Below are 18,620 nucleotides of genomic sequence, written 5' to 3'. Positions count from 1 at the left end.
ACAGGTCATCACCGTTTTCAAGAAGAGACGTCGAACAGATGTGCAGAACTATAGATCTATATCTTTCACGTCGATCAGTTGTAGAATTTTGGAACATGTATTATGTTCGAGTATAATGACTTTTCTGGAGACTAGAAATCTACTCTGTAGGAATCAGCATGGGTTTCGAAAAGACATGTGAAACCCAGCTCGCGCTATTCGTCCACAAGACTCAGAGGGCCATAGACACGGGTTCACAGGTAGATGCCATATTTCTTGACTTCCGCAAGGCGTTCGATACAGTTCCCCACAGTCGTTTAATGAACAAAGTAAGAGCATATGGACTATCAGATCAATTGTGTGATTGGATTGAGGAGTTCCTAGATAACAGAACGCAGCATGTCATTCTCAATGGAGAGAAGTCTTCCGAAGTAAGAGTGATTTCAGGTGTGCCGCAGGGGAGTGTCATACAACCGTTGCTACTCACAATATACATAAATGACCTGGTGGATGACATCGGAAGTTCACTGAGGCTTTTTGCAGATGATGCTGTGGTGTATCGAGAAGTTTTAACAATGGAAAATTGTACTGAAATGCAGGAGGATCTGCAGAGAATTGACGCATGGTGCAGGGAATGGCAACTGAATCTCAATTGTAATTACAAGTGTAATGTGCTGCGAATACATAGAAAGATAGATCCCGTATCATTTAACTACAAAATAGCAGATCAGCAACTGGAAGCAGTTAATTCCATAAATTATCTGGGAGCATGCATTAGGAGTGATTTAAAATGGAATGATCATATAAAGTTGATCGTCGGTAAAGCAGATGCCAGACTGAGATTCATTAGAAGAATCCTAAGGAAATGCAATCCGAAAACAAAGGAAGTAGGTTACAGTACGCTTGTTCGCCCACTGCTTGAATACTGCACAGCAGTGTGGGATCCGTACCAGATAGGGTTGATAGAAGAGATAGAGAAGATCCAACGGAGAGCAGCGCGCTTCGTTACAGGATCATTTAGTAATCGCGAAAGCATTACGGAGATGATAGATACACTCCAGTGAAAGACTCTGCGGCAGAGATGCTCAGTAGCTCGGTACGGGCTTTTGTTAAAGTTTCGAGAACATACCTTCACCGAAGAGTCAAGCAGTAAATTGCTCCCTCCTACGTATATCTCGCGAAGAGACCATGAGGATAAAATCAGAGAGATTAGAGCCCACACAGAAGCATACCTACAATCCTTCTTTCCACGAACAATACGAGACTGGAATAGAAGGGAGAACCGATAGAGGTACTCAGAGTACCCTCCGCCACACACCGTCAGGTGGCTTGCGGAGTATGGATGTAGATGTAGATGTAGATGTAGATGTAGATGTAGAAGGAGGAGGCATTGAGAAGCAGATAGACAAATTTATAAGTAGACTATTGGACTAAGTCCTCCTTCAGATATAGAAATACACACACACACACACACACACACACACAGAGGCACTGTCATCTCTGGTTGATGAATGCCATTTTTAAAATAAGCAAATGATTTGGAAGGAATATGTACTAAAGAGCACAATGCCATGATTGCTCAAAAATTTCCGTGGCTCAGATACAATAATCACTTCTGTCTTCTTTTCGTCTTCTATGTTTTTACCAATCACTCATTTACACTCTGTTGAAACTAATCTCTCACTTTTGTTTCCTGCCTGACTTGCCAATCTTGGAGAAGACCTTCTCTATCATAACCCAACTGTTGATGAAAGTGATCTACACATAATAAAAGTGACTTTACTTCTGGTCATAGCAATTCAATGTTAAAATGATCAGCAAAAAATATAGTGATTTCATAGTAAAAAACTCATGTTCTCGGTAAAGAACTAACTTCATATATTTCCTCACTTACTGTATTGAGCTGAAGTAAAAACATTATTTATTAATAAAGAAATATAATACCTCTTGAAACTGTGGCATGCCAAACATTTCCATTTTAAAATGAAGAGGAATGGTCAATAAGCACTTTATGGAATCTACATCACAGATGTTAGAAAGCATCATTTCAGGAAGTGATGTAAGGAATTGTTCTGTTATATTTTGTCTGTTATGTTCAAATTCTTCTTTCACTTTCTCCAACTGTTGTCTCTGTAACAACAAAAATTAAAATTCTATAGTCTTATAACTACAAAACTGGTGACCTCATGTGTCAACCTCTTTTCAAAAGATAACTTGGTCCCCAACATGTAATTGTTATTATCCTAACTAAAACTTGATACCCAATGCATTATTTTTAAGTTTGCACCTTTTCATTGCAAACTATTTTTTTCTGAGTTAATAGTTTAATAACAAATAAATGCAAAAATTCAGTTTTACAGATGTACACTTACAAAAATATTTTGAAAAGTTCATACTCTCTACAAATCATTTACCCCTTTCTGCCCTTTGTCTTACGTTTTTACATTTGAGGCAAACAAATTATTCATATTCAAAAGCTAAACATGTGATATAATTACTGGTGTAGTTTCTCATTTACCGGTAGTTGTATGTACAATACATAACTGCTCATCCGAGGCTGTTCTAGTAATTCTTCATCATCTCTGTTGAGTGATTAATCACAACACCTAAGGCTCCTATGTAATGGGTCAACTGCTTTATCTTCTTGCATGTGCATACTGCATTCAAGCACTACTTTGTCAGATGTACTTCTATGAATACTCTCTAATTGTTCAGAGGGTTAGGAACACATACACCCTTCCAAAAATGTCTTTATTTAGAAATAAAATAGAAATAAACTTCCACATGGGAAAAATATATTAAAAACAAAGATTCCTAGACTTACCAAGCGGGAAAGCGCTGGTAGATAGGCACAATGAATAAAACACACAAACACACACACAGAATTTGAACTTTCGCAACCGGCGGCTGCTTCATCAGGAAAGAGGGAAGGAAAAGGAAAGATGAAAGGATGTGGGTTTTAAGGTAGAGGGTAAGGAGTCATTCCAATCCCGGGAGCGGAAAGACTTACCTTAGGGGGAAAAAAGGATAGGTATATACTCGCGCGCGCGCGCCCACACACACACACACACACACACACACACACACACACACACACACATATCCATCCATACATACACAGACTGTCTGTGTATGTATAGATGGATGGATGTGTGTGTGTGTGTGTGTGTGTGTGTGTGTGTGTGTGTGTGTGTGTGTGTGTGCGCGCGCGCGCGCGCGCGAGTATATACCTATCCTTTTTTCCCCCTAAGGTAAGTCTTTCCGCTCCCGGGATTGGAATGACTCCTTACCCTCTCCCTTAAAACCCACATCCTTTCATCTTTCCTTTTCCTTCCCTCTTTCCTGACGAAGCAGCCGCCGGTTACGAAAGCTCAAATTCTGTGTGTGTGTTTTATTCATTGCGCCTATCTACCAGCGCTTTCCCGCTTGGTTAGTCTTTATTTAGAAAGCCTGACAAAAAAGGAATTTTCTCTTGTTTTGACAAAAATGCCTTAAATGCCCATACAAGTGCACCTTCCTAAAGGCCTGCCTTCCTATAAAACATATTAAATTAACAAGCTTCGGTGAAGTCAATCTATGGAAACCTCAGAGTTTTACACATTATCACATCACTTGTGTTAAATGCCTACACAAGTGCAACTTACAAAAGACCTCCCTTCATATAAAAAATATTAAATTTACAAGCTTAGGTGGAACCAATCTGTAGCAAACTCAAACCTTGTGTTGCTAAATTTAATTTGCTCCTTCCTCTTTATGCAATTCTCTACTACATTTTCACCTTGACATCAGCATCTAAAGCATCATTTTATGAGTTTTCATCACATAACTACAGTTCTTGGATGAGTAAATATATTTATTTTTCTCTCTCCTCAAGTGTGTCAACTCTTCAGCCAATCTCATTACCATTATTTTGAATACATTTCTCTTACTGAGATTTTGAGCTTGTATATGGTGTGATAGGATTGCGCAGAAATACAATGTTCCAAAAGCAGTAAAAAATTAAATGGTTCTTCATGCAGAAAGTGAAAAGCATGCAGTTAAAGGAATTCAGTGCATGAAGTGTGACTTTTGGTTACATGAGAACTGCGCAAAAGAGTGTCTGAAATTTACAGATGACACTATTCAGTGGACATACATTGACTGCATGACTGATAACTTCTGCAATGTGCTATAAATACAAATACATTTGTTTCCTTCAAGGCAATATTAATGCTCTGAAAACAGAGTTGTTGTTGCTAAAACACGAAAATGTTGCATTGATACATAAAAAACACTGTGCTCATGAAAGAACCCCAGTGGTAGTTGACTGTAAATCCACAAATATGCGGTGTTACAAAAAATGACTGATTGCAAGACAATTCAGTCACCACTGTGGGAAAAAAATAAACTAAACATACAGAAGAGCTGAACAAATAGAAGTAGAAAAGTGTAACATATATTAAAGATAAAAAGAAGTATCATAGTTAAGGCAGAAAATATGTGACCCCATGCTAAAAAACATAGTGGTGCCTACTCCAAAATCAATGTTCGAACAGGAATTTGGATGCACTGATGATATACACATTTCCAGAACACTTTAAGCTTAGGAGAAAGTGCAACAGATAAGTGTAACTAGGATCACAAAAGTGCTTTTATTCAATAGGTTATGTTTAAAAATATTTAGTAACATGCTCACAGATACTTGCACAATTATAAACAATAAAGGAAAGTGATAAGTAGTGAAGGGGTTGATAATTGCTGTATAGCAATAAGACAAATGAAGTGAAACCACCATGTGGAAATAATATGCAAAAGACTATAAATAGGAGTCAAGGTAGATATATTTTGCAATTAGATTGTAAATGGTTTAAATGCATCTACATACATACTCTGCAAGACATCATATTTTGCATTGGATTACAAGTGGTTTAAATACATCTACATACATACTCTGCAAGTCATTGTATGTTCCGTGACAGAAGGTAGCTGGTACCACTACCAGTCATTCGCTTTCCTGTTCCACTCACAAATAGAGCAAGGGAAAAAGATTGTCTGTATGCCTCTGTATGAACCCTAACTTCTCATATCTTGTTTTCATAATCCCCACATGAAATGTACATTGGAGACTGTAGAATCATTCAGTAGTTGTCAGCTTCAAATGATGTTTCTTTAAACCGTCTCAGCAGTTTTTCATGAAGAGAGCATTGTCTTTGCTCCAGCAGTTCCCATTTGTGTCCAGGAAGCATCTCCGTTGTATTTGTGTGTTGATCAAACTTACCAGTAACAATCCTGCAGCATTCCTCTGAATTGCTTCACGTTTTTCTCCAATGTGATCCAGAGAGGATCGCAAATATTCAAGTAATACTGAATAATGAGTCACATGAGTGTTCTATAGGCCATCTCTTTTTATAGACGAGCTACACTTTATTAAAATCCTCCCAATAAACCAAAGTTGACCACTGCCTTCCCTACTACCATCCTTATATACTTGATACATTTCTTATCAGTTTACACATTTATGCCTAGAAATTTAATCGATGCGACTGTGTCAAATAGCACACTACTAATGCTATACACGAATATAATGGGATAGTTTTCCCTACTCATCTCCACTAACTTACATTTTTCAACATTTAGAGGTAGCTGTCATTCATCAATCCAACTGGAAATTATGTCGAAGTCATCTTGTATCCTCTTACAGTCACTCAACAACAACACCTTGAAACATCACTTCATTATCAGCAAACAGTCACATTTTGCTGCTCACCCTGTCTGACATATCACTTGCATATACACAGAATAAAGAGTAGTCCTATCACACCCCACTAGAGCACTCTTGACGATACCCTTGTCTCTGATGAGCATTCGTTATCGAGGACAATGTACTGGGTTCTATTACTTATGGAGTCTTCAAGCCAATCACATTTCTAGGAAACTATTCCATATGCTTGGTATTCATTAACAATCTGCAGTGGAGCACTGTGTCAAACACTTTCTGAAAATCTAACAATACAGAATCTGCTTGTTGGCCTTCACCCATGTTTTGCACAATATTGTGTGAGAAAAGAGCGAACCGAGCTTCACACGTGCAATACTTTCTAAACCCCTGATTATTTGTGAATAGAGGTTTTCCACCTCAAGGGCATTTATTATATTCAGACTTAGGATATGTTAAAGGAATCTGCTACATACCAATGTTAAGTATCATAGTGTTTGTGAGTGGAACAGGAAAGGAAATGACTGGTAGTGGTATAAGGTATCTTCCGTCACAGAGCATATAATGGCTTGAAGAGTATGTATGTAAATGTATTTAAACCATTTATAAGCCAATGAGACTACATGGCTTGCAGAGTATATATCTAGATGTATTTAAACCATTTATAATCTAATGCAAAATATATCTACTTTGACTCTTATTTATAGGCTTTTCCATATTACTTCCACATGATGGTCTCACTTCACCTTTCTTATTGCTAAACAACAATTATCAACCCCTTCCCTTTTAAACATAACCTATTTGAATGTAAAGTATCAAAATTGCAGTCTGTAATTTTGCAAGTTTGTTCTTTTACCCTTGTCATATACAAGAGTCACCTGAACTTTTTTCCAGTTGCTTGGGACTTTGTACTGGAAGAAATACTCATGATAAATGCATGCTAATAAGGGGCCAGTGCCATAGACTACACTCTGTAAAACTGAATTGAGATTTCATCTGGACCTGGTGACTTATTTGTTTTCATGTCTTTCAGTTGCCTCTCTACAATAGGGATGCCTATTAATATGTCCTCCATACATTAGTCTGTGCAACAGTCAAATAATAGCATTAGCAAGTTAATTACACATTCCAAAGATCATCTGAATGACTCTTTCATCAAAATGATGTGGAATGAGTGAGTTTACAGGATATGTATGCATAATTAGTGTTAACATTAATTGACACCTTATTTTTTACTCCTACTCATGCCACTCACTTAAAAACTAGGTTTTTAACAGGACACCAGTTTTTGAATCAAAACTTGTCCATATAAAAGAAGGAGTTGTCCAGGAGAAGTGATTTTAAATCAGATTTTAAACTTGCTCTGCTACGCATCAGACATTTTATATTATTGTGCAAATGATCAAAATTTTTTTGTTGCTGCACATCGAACTCCTTTCTAAACCACTGGCAGTTTTAATAATATGTAATGAAGGTCATGTTTTCCTGTAGTGTTGTAGGTACTGATATCACTGTTCTTCTCAAATTGTGATGGATTAGGGACTAGTCATGACGAATTTCAGAGGCAAATATATGTATTATGATGGCACATTGAAACGCCTAACTCCTTGAAGAGGTACCTACATTGAGACCACAGACGAGAACTACATACTGTTTTCACTGCCCTTGCACTAACGGTTCTTTCACAATTAATAAAATATTCCAGACTGTGAAGCCTTGATCAAACGGATTTCACATTAAAACCAAATGTTTCACCTGCATTTGCAGAGGACATTTTCAAGGGGGATCAATACTTTTTTGTATCTCCGATTCACATCCTGGCTCGCTACTGACTGCAGCCAAATTCTCTTTATGTATGCTCCCACACACTGGCATGAAGATACATGCTTCAAATACCTCAGTGCAATAGGCTATTGTTGGTTGCTGTTGTCCACTATTGCTATCACCAAATGGTGGAAGACCGGCACTTCTTTGGCAATGGGCTCCATATGTTATGTAATTTTTACACCCTCCCGCATCCTATCAAAATTCCTGGGGTTATTAATAATCTCTATGCCTTCTCTGTATAGCCTTTCATGGCCCTCGTGGCAGCCAGAACTCCATCAAAATGGATGTGGTGGTTCTCTGACTGCACAGTATGTTCTGAAACAGCTGATGCCCGTCAATTGTTAAACACCCCATGAATTTCAAAAAGAAGTAGGAGGGCATAAAACTGAATGAGGTCTGGACCCCAGTACTGAAGAAGACGTGTACCAGTCTTCCGCCATGGGTTCATAATAACAACAGACGATGGCAACCAACAACAGCCAACTCCACGCAGGTATTCACAGCAAGTAACATTATGCCACTGCGCAGGAGCACATGTAAACAAAATTTTACTGCAGTCAGCAGCGAGCCAGGGTGTGAATCAGATACTCCAAGAATATATGAACCCCCTTGAAAAAGTTCTCTGCAAATGGGGAAGAAATGTCAGGTTTTAATGTGAAATCCATTTGACCACAGCATAACAGTCCAGAATATTTTATTAACTGTGACATTTCTAGCCAAGAAAGTTTACCTTTTACATTCAATACTTTTGTTCTAAGTGATGAGTTACCCCAGAAAATTATTCCATGAGGCCTTATTGAGTGGAAATATACCATTTATGTCAGGAGGCTAATTGGTTTGTTTCCAAGCCTAGCAATTAAATGAAGAGCAAAAGTAGTTGAACTTAATTGTTTGAGAAGCTCAATAATATGCTTCTTCCAGTTCAAGTTTTCGCTTGTGCACCGAAAAATATAGAGTATTCTACCCTATTTAATGACCCCTGATTTTTCTCAAAATGAAGGGAAAAGCCAATTTTCAGAGAACAATTTCACAATTCTTTGAAAAACAACATCAACAATATCTTCTGTTGCTTTCTATCTAATGGGATTCATTTTAACACTAATAATGTCAGGTAGACCGCTCGCCGAGTGCAAGTCTTTTGATGTGACACCAATTTGGCGACTTGCACGTTGATGGGGATGAAATGATGATGATTAGGACAATACAACACCCAGTCCCTTATGATTGACAGTCTGTCGCGCTGACCACTCAGCTACCGGGTGCGGACATTTTAACACTAATATATTCATACATATAAGGAAAACTTTTCTATCTTTCAAACATTGTTTGGACCATTCGGCTCAACTTTTTGCATTGAGTTTGTAAACAACTTGTCTGTAGTGCCACAAATTCTATAAATCTTGTGTTTTTCTAGTGTAGCATGGCTCTTAGCACTATGGGACTTTTTTTTTTTTTTAACTTCTGAGGTCATCAGTCCCATAGAACTTAGAACTACTTAAACCTAACTAACCTAAGGACATCACACACATCCATGCCCAAGGCAGGATTCAAACCTGGGACTGTAGCGGTCGCGTGGTTCCAGACTGTAGCGCCTAGAACCGCTTGGCCACCCCAGCCGGCTAGTGTAGCATGATTTGCACAGTCAAACACCTTTGAAACCTAACAAAAAATACCCAACTGATGATAAGTTTATTATTTGGGGCTTGCAATATTTGGTGGATGAATGTATAAATAGCATTCTCAGTCATGCAACCCTTCTGGAATCCAGGCTGTAATATGTTAAATAAACTGTTTCTGAGTGCATCCTTTTGGAATGACCTGGAGAAAGATGTCAGTAACGAAATTGGACAATAATTATTTTAAACCATTCCTGCCACTTCTCCTACTTAGGGGCTTTGTTGTTGTTGAGGTCTTTAGTCCAGAGACTGGTTTGATGCAGCTCTCCATGCTACTCTATACTGTGCAAGCTTCTTCATCTCCCAGTACCTACCACAACCTACATCCTTCTGAATCTGCTTAGTGTATTCATCTCTTGGTCTTCCTCTGCAATTTTTACCCTCCATGCTGCCCTCTACTACTAAATTGGTGATTCCTTGATGCCTCAGAACATGCCCTACTAACCGATCCCTTCTTGTAGTCAAGTTGAGCCACAAATTTCTCTTCTCCCCAATTCTATTCAGTACCTCCTCATTAGTTGTGATCTACGCATCTAATCTTCAGCATTCTTCTGTAGCACCACATTTCGAAAGCTTCTATCCCTTTCTTGTCAAAACTATTTATCGTCCATGTTTCACTTCCATACATGGCTACACTCCATACAAATACTTTCAGAAACGACTTCCTGACACTTAAATCCATACTCTATGTTAACAAATTTCTCTTCTTCAGAAATGCTTTCCTTGCCATTACCAGTCTACATTTTATATCCTCTCTACTTTATTCATCATCAGTTATTTTGCTCCCCAAATAGCAAAGCTCCTTTACTACTTTAAGTGTCTCATTTCCTAATCTAATTCCCTCAGCATCACCCGACTTAATTCGACTACATTCCATTATCCTCGTTTTGCTCTACAACCTTACACTTGACCTCTAGCAATCCCGGCTTAACCATTTTACACTTCCTGTGGGTCTCATTTTTGAGACATTTGTATTCCTTTTTGCCTGCTATATTAGCTAATTTTTTATATTTTTTCCTTTCATCAATTAAATTCAATACTTCTTCTGTTACACACCGATATCTACTAGCACTCGTCTTTTTACCTATTGATCCTCTGCTGCCTTTACTATTTCATATCTCAAAGCTACCCATTCTTCTTCTACTGTATTTCCTTCCGCCGCTCTTGTCAATCGTTCTCTAATGCACTAACTGAAACTATCTACAACCTCTGGTTCTTTCGGTTTATCCAGGTCCTTAAATTCCCACCTTTTTGCAGGTTTGTCAGTTTTAATCTACAGTTCACAACCAATAGATTGTGATCAGAGTACACATCTGTCCCTGGAAATGTCTTACAATTTAAAACCTGGTTCCTAAATCTCTGTCTTGTTGTTGTTGTGGTCTTCAGTCCTGAGACTGGTTTGATGCAGCTCTCCATGCTACTCTATCCTGTGCAAGCTTCTTCATCTCCCAGTACCTACTGCAACCTACATCCTTCTGAATCTGCGCAGTGTATTCATCTCTTGGTCTCCCTGTCTGTCTTACCATTATATAATCTATCTGAAACCTCCCACTGTCTTAAGGTCTCTTCCATGTATGCAGCCTTCTTTCACGATTCTTGAACCAAGTGTTAGCTATAATTAAGTTATGCTCTGTGCAAAATTCTACCAGGTGGCTTTAGAATCGCATATTGTAACCTCCCTGAAAAAATTCCCTTTGTCAGTGATGCATTTATTTATCACTAAGAACATTACTTATTAAGTTACAGCAACATTTCAGAATCCTGCTTGAAATTCAATCAACATCATATGATCTTTTTTTTTTTAGTATTTTTACAATTATATTAATTGCAGCAAATGACACTAGTCTTACTTCTACTTGCTTAAAGCTATGTAGAATGGCATTATTGATATTCTCTTGCTTCTTCAACTAAACCATTTGATTATATTTTTGCTGCTTCATTTACAAAGTAGTCGTGAAAAGTACTCATAACTTGTGAATTATCACTCACAACATTGTCATTTAAAGTCTTCTGGTAACTTGTACATTGACTGGTTGTCTTGTCTCATGTTTGACAACAATTTGCCAACATTGACACAAATTCACTATGGACTGAACTGAATACGACATTTGCATATCTTTCTATATATACTTAATCTTCTATATGCACCTCAACCAACACTACCTCTTTCAACTAGCTCTTAACATGCTGTATCTGTAGTATTGTCCAAACAGTGAGGTCCCAGGTATTATAGTTGGTACCTCACAACAGCACCCGAAACTAAAGAAATTTGCAGCCAGACAAAGCCACGAATGAGAGATGTCATCAAAGACACGCCGCAAAGAGGTTCCCAATGACACCACTGATGGATGTAAACTTACGTCAGAGCACAGCACCGATCACCCCATTCTGTGGTAGTCGATGAAAAGAGCAGTATCAACATAGTTCAGATCACGCAGTGTTAGTATCATTAGTCAACTGTGTACCAAATTTTAAAGTTAACTGTACATTGAGATGTGATGGTCTTTCTATACTAGTCAAGTATAAATAGTTCTTCTTGCACCCAATGACAATAATAAAAAGATATTGTCATTCAAATGGATCTGGAATGCATCTAGGTTAAGAATTCTGTTTTAAGGGGTAAAATGAATTAATATTTTCTGCATGTTGTTGTATCTGCTTGCCCCCCTCCCAAAGTAAATCTAGGCTTGCCACAACACACAGACATAGCAATGATAATGAGAATACTGATTTCATATGGATTTTCTTAAAGTTCCACAGCTCACAGAGGACAAAATAATGGTTGAGTCTTCTGTCTAATGTTAAGTGTTTCACAATGTTTAAGTCCCCACAGGAACTGTCTTTAAATTAAATTGTTCAGTTTCAGGTGCAGCAGACTGAATGACTGCTGCTCAGTGTACAACAGATGATGTACTTATTGTTGCAACAAGTAGCACCGCCTTCATCTGCTGCACCCAAGTTCTTCCAGTAAAGATGGAATGCCTATTTTTTTTTTTTTAAATTAACAGTGTCACATTTCCTATTTGTGATCTGTAACTATCTTAAGTTTGATATTAGCAGATTTGTGTTTTCTTTCAGTCACCTTTCTTGATGTTTGCTGAAGTCAACCTGCTATTCGGTTTCATCTAACCTTGTTCCAGTGGTCTTTACACAATATCATCTCCTTTTGTGTGGATGGGTGCTCAAAGAGAGCAGTGTCTTCCAAACGACCCAGGTAGCTATTGGGCGCCATCATCATGTGCACAAATCAGCGGCCCGTTATTTATGTGAATTACTTGAACTGTGCATAGACATCTAACGCCACATACCTCTATAAACCTAAGAGCAAACTGTGGGATCCCTGATATGCACAACCAAAGGCATGCAAGCAAGCTATTAAGCAGGTGGTCATAATGTTTTGGCTCATCAGTATATCTCTCTTAACTTAAGCCAATTCAATAGTCATTTTTCACAGTGTCCATTATGGCCATGACCCTCGTTTCTTTATCTCCTTGTCTTCTAAATCACACCATTGCAGCCATGACCTTTACTTCTTTTTGTTCTCACCTTCTAACCACCTTCATACGATGACGCCAAGGATCAAGTGGTCCCGATTGGCAGGTAGAGATGATCGCTCCCCATCTCACATTGTTGAAGTGATGGGTTCAAAACATTTTCCCATCTGTACATATTGTGGTAATATCTTCCACAGTGGAATGTATCAACACTTACTTACTATAAATATCATGAACATCTTTTGTCATCATGGAGGCCTAAAAATGTAGCGCCACACTTCACAGTTTAACACCAAAGAAGAGGACTGCTCTGAATATCATGCGCAGCTGGAAACCCAGTTCGTAGCATACAGCATTAAAGGTAGGGCGTGCATAGGTTTTTCTTCTGTCCACCATCGGAGCTGATATTTACCATCTGTGTACAAGATTGTAACTAATCTCTCGTCCAGAAGATGTTGATTACATGTAAAGCGTTCAAAAACTCGATGAACATTTTGAGGCACAGGTTCATGTCACTGCGACGAGATTTAAATTTTTTCAGCTCAAGAAGTAATCCGAAAAATCATTAAGACAGTGAACTGCTAAACTAAAGGGCTAAGAAGACATTGCTGGACAGTCGTTCCATGTAATCTCACAGAGAGTGATGACAATATCAAAATTTTATCATATTTGTTATGAAGAAGGGCACCCGAACAGCATCTTTTCTACTGGGCCATGAAAGTAATTGTGATTCAGCAGGGGACATGTAGTTAATCTCAACATCTTTCAGTTCAAGTGATACCTGGGAAATGTGTTCTGTGTACCAGTTTTCGTCGTATCTGAAAGTCAAATACTGTCTGACTTACAGCTGTTCCAACAAAGCATTTTCATGAGCTTCCATAGCAACTATGCTCCCCTTTGCACGTGTTTCGAGTCTCTTCATTAGAAAGGTGTTAGTAGCAATGATTAGAAATGCACAGTGCAATAGTATTCCTGTAACTGTCCTCTGTTACTGCATTTGTGTTCCAAGACACCTTCATATGATTTGATCTCCTCAAAGAAACAAAGAATATATTAATGCCCTGTATTTTGTGGGGTGCCCATATGAACAGGGCAACCACTTTTCAGATGAAATGGAGCTCCTCACTCAGAAATGTAGAATTCAACTTGCAGTGAACAGATTCTATTTTAACACTTGCTCTGCTTCACGGGGCACTGTCAGTGGAGCATATACTACTGATGTCACAGAACATTTGGTACAGGTAGCAGGTTAAGTTAAAGACAGAAGTGGTGTGATTGTTTCTCCAGAAACCAGGAGTGGTTAAAATATGTGCCCTGTAATTATGAAACAAGATGTAGTGTACTATATGAAAATGGAAATTTTTCACACTTTCATGTAAGGAAAGAAATATTATCTTGCTATCATGGTAAATACCAAGAAGATTGACTTGCAGAAAAGACTTATTTTAGGTAATCTGAAAGAGTTGTATGCAAAATACTCCACAAAATGTGAAATCTGTTCTTTGTTTCTTCATAGAAGATCAAATCGTATGAAGGTTTCTTAGAACACAGATACAGTAAACATGAGGACAGTTCTAGGAACACCTGTCACACCATGAATTTCTAGTCACTGCTAGTAACACCTTTGTCATGACGAGAGATTAAACAGATGCAAATTAGAGTGCTGTTGCTATGGAAGTCTCATGAGAATGCTTTCATGGAACAGCTGCAGGTGGCTTTCAAATACAATGAAAACTAGTATGTATGACATATTCACCAGGTATCACTTGAATTTAAAGATGTTGAGAATAATTGCATGTCTCCTGCTGAATCATAATTCCTTTCATGACCTAGTACGAAAGATGCCATTTGATATCTCCTCCTCAAACGTTACATGTAAGTTTGATGTCCTACCTTTACAAAGTCTCAATTCTCAGTTGTATCAACTTGACCATAAGTTGTGTAACCTTGACAATGACAATAAAACTTTATCTTTCACTTTTAAGTGAACTATTTCATTTTTGGATTAAGATGATCAAAAAAACCACACACACACACACACACACACACACAAAGTTATATGTAAGGTGAAAGAGTTTTAAAAATACAGTTTCCTTCTTTATATTTGGATTTGTTTATGAAACTGTTCTTTGGAGAATTTTTGTATCTATATCACCAGCACATGAGCAAAAAGTTATTAATGTCTCTCATCACTGCTTGCATCCTTTCTTTAGTTCCACTGAAGTTGTCTTTTTAATTTAAATTAATGGAACAAGGATATATCACTGCATTTGTACACCCAATCTGTCTCTTGTAATTCTTTACACTGAAAAGACATTTACCAGTGAAATACAACATACACATTGAGAAAAATGATTGATATCTGTTTTAAGTTCATGGCTGTTTACAGTTCTGACCTACAGGTCAACCACAAATAATTTAAGTACAATTTTCACAAGGAATACTCATGGTTTTTATTTACCAATCCCATGTAATGGTGAATGTGAATGGTATGTGTAAGTGGCATTTTTATTTTATTCTTTACCAATGAATAAAGAGAGTTAGGATACTCTTCTTTGCATCTAAGATTGCTACCAGAATTATAAACATTTCACCAAATAATCAAGTTTAAATTCAGCTGTCTATGTAACCCCACCCCCAGGTCTCTGGAGTTTGTCAAATTTGACATTCTTTTGCGATGGAGTCATCTTTAAGTAAAGGTAAGAAATAACAATTGCAATGCCAAATACTTTTCATTGTTGTTTATACTTAATACTAGGGCTAAAGAGTACAGTGCATAAGCCAAGGACTGCACTGTTTCCCTGTGCAAAGTTATGATTAAAAAAAATCACAAATTTAAAGCACAGCATGATAAAAGTGTGCTCTTCAACTTTTTCTTAAAAAAATCTGAATGAGTTATCCTATATTTGCTACATTATATCAATTCAGTGGCCTACATACTAGATGCATAAGAAATTGAGGTCTGTAAGTCAACTCATACCTGAATAGTAAGTCTCTGAAAATCAGGAAATTGGTGCCCTGCTAACGACTGGGTACACACCCCTGAGCCTTCAAACATGAATTCATCAAAAATGGTTAGAGTTAGGACAGTTCTATCTGGCAGTTTTACTATTAAAGCATGTAAGTCCATGTACCAAATATGACTTAATTCTGAAATGGTCACCTTTGGATCCACCAAAATATCTGTGAGTTTACATGTAATGGCCCTGGTTCAAGTCTTCTTGTGGGCTACGTTACAGTGATATTATGCTACATGATGCAATCACACAAAACAGTCACACACATATACAGCGTGAGTCACTAACTACAGTCACCAAGAATAACTCCAAAAGTAGCATGGGACAATGGGGACCATAATATGACATTGGTTTTTTGTTGCTAGGTGGGGTCACTTCAGAGATATGAAGGTCAACTTGGTTTTTTTAAAAATGGGATGTTATAGTTTGGTACTTATTTTCTAATAGTGACTATCGAGGTCAATCCAATTATGTGTAACAATAAGGTCTTTGAAGGTCGCAACGGTGGCATGAACGTCCATTTACAGAAGGTGTTCGAAGTGATGACAATTGGTATCAATGCAGTGCTGCAATCTTCTTATCATGGATTGAGTGATATTCCTTATCACATCAGCACTTATCAAAGCTTATGCTCTGACAATTCTGTCTCGCATATCTTCAGGTTGCGTTGGAACGTCTTAATAAACAATGTCTTTTATGAATCCCCACTAGAAAAAAACCCAGAGGTGTCAAGTCTGGAGAACGGGCCAGCCACGATACATCTCCTCCACAGCCAATCCAATGATTAGGGAACTGTCTCTGCAACTCATTTCTAGCCATTAGCGAAAAATGTGTGACACTTGTCCTTTTGATAGCACATTCTGTTCTCTCTTCCTAAAGGTATTTCTTCAAATAACAGACCTAATGTTTCTTGCAGGAATGTGGTGTACTTCCTACCACGAAGATTTCCTTCGATGAAATAAGGGCCTATAATTCTGTCCTCCAGAATCTCACACCATACATTCACCGACCACGGTTTCCGTGTGCAACTTGCCGTAGGCAACATGGATTTTCAGTTGCCCAACAATGCATGTTATGCAAATTAAACATTTTCATGGTTTGTGAATGTAGCCTCATCAGTAAATAAAATCAAATTAATAAATGTGTCATCCCCCTGAATCTGAAGTTGAGCCCATCAGCAGAATTCAGTATGATACATACAATCCATAGTATATTGTAACAAATAAGCCCTCGGTCACAAATATTAAATCAAAATTGACCTGGTTTCGACACTACTATGAGCGTCGTCTTCAGAATTAGACTAACTGTACTAAAACATTAGGTATATAGTACATTAATAAAATTAAAGTTTGTACTGACTCGAAAAGATGCAGTACTTACAAGTGACATATTAAAAATGATCTAGGCCGGAAAGGCTTGTTGCAACCCTTGTTCACAGTACGAGCAGCCCTTAGCGGCTCGCCATCTCACAAGTGTTCATGACATCGCCTTTCCGGCTTAGATCTTTTTTAATATGTGACTTGTAAGTACTGCATCTTTTCAAGTCAGTAAAAACTTCAATTTTATTAATGTACTATAGACCTAATGTTTTAGTACAGTTAGTCTAATTCTGAAGACGACATTCATAGTAGCGTCAAAACCAGGTCAATTTTGACTTAATATTTGTGCCTGAGGGCTTATTAGTTACAATATAATTCTGACACGGTCACTGAACCTTAGTAGCTATGTTCAAAGTTTTACAATCCATACTAGATAATTCTTGGTGGAGACTGATATGGTAAGGGTGATATTTATGGCGATGCACAACACAAACAACACTACTCTGTCTCATGCCAGATTCCCTTGCGGTCTGATGAGAACTAATACAAGGATCTCGAACCACAGTGGCAAGAGTACCAATTTCCGTTTCCTCGTTAGTAACTTTCCTTTGCTGGATATGTTTCCGATGTGTTAAAGATCCAGTTGTTCTCAATTTATCATACACATATTTAAATGTACGACCTGTAGAATGAGTACTGTCAGCGTATAAGTCTCTAGCTCTCACTGAATTCGATTGGCATTCTCCAGAAATGAGAAACAAATCGACTTGTTCTTCAAAGGAATACATCATTCACATTCGCTTGTTTCGGCGATACTAGTCTTATTGTTCCTATGAGTGTTGCATTGCGAAACAGTTGAATTATGTTTGCATGTCGATGGCACGTTACTTGGATACACTGTTTTCGGCGAATATTTACTATTTGCACGATATACGAGAGAGAATTGTCAGAGCATATGCTTCTATAAGTGACGAAGTGATAAGAAAAACCACTCAATCCATGATAAGAAGAATGCAGCACAGCACTGATACCAATGGTCATCACTTCAAACACCTTCTGTATATGGACATTCATGCCACCTTTTTTACCTTTGTTGACCTCCAAAGACCTTACTGTTACATGTCATTGGATTCATCTTGATAGCTGCTGTCAGAATATAAGTGCCAAACTGCAGCATCTCATTTAAAAAAAGAACACAGCCAACCTTCATATCTCTGACACAACCCAACCTAGCAACAAAAAACCAACGTCATATTATGCCCCCCCCCCCCCCCCCCCCCCCCCCCGTTTCCCATGCAACAATTGTCCCACAAACTTTTAAGCTACTATCATACTTTCGGAGTTATTTTAGGTGGCAATAGTTAGTGACCTACCCTATATATACACTGCTATCCTACGACTTCCAGATCTGGATCCGAAAACAGCTTTGTCAGTTGTAAAGTTTCAAAGTATTGTGGACACGATTAAAGCTGATTTTGAGGCTCCATCTATTTCTCTTGCTCATACTGCACAAGGCACTCCGTCTCCAGTTTACGCTAATGTTAAAGTGAATAAAAGTAGATCTCACGTTAAAAGTCAAAGTAAGGTGAAACTTTCAGTTGCGTGATATATGT

At 37.9% G+C, this 18,620-nt stretch overlaps 1 protein-coding gene across 1 annotated transcript in view; it reads right to left on the bottom strand.

Moving 5' to 3' along the window:
• The window catches only part of LOC126278621 (cohesin subunit SA-2-like), a 379,668-nt gene that overhangs the window by 216,610 nt on the left and 144,438 nt on the right, over window positions 1–18,620 (bottom strand). The window contains exon 9 of the mRNA XM_049978860.1: window positions 1,924–2,109. Within this exon, the coding sequence (XP_049834817.1) occupies window positions 1,924–2,109 (186 nt within the window). The remainder of the gene's footprint in view (window positions 1–1,923; window positions 2,110–18,620) is intronic.

Source organism: Schistocerca gregaria, chromosome 6 (genome assembly GCF_023897955.1).
Source record: "Schistocerca gregaria isolate iqSchGreg1 chromosome 6, iqSchGreg1.2, whole genome shotgun sequence".
Classification (NCBI taxonomy): Eukaryota; Metazoa; Arthropoda; class Insecta; order Orthoptera; family Acrididae; genus Schistocerca; species Schistocerca gregaria.
Note: the sequence above shows the minus strand (reverse complement) of the source record. Positions and strands in the feature narration are given on the sequence as shown.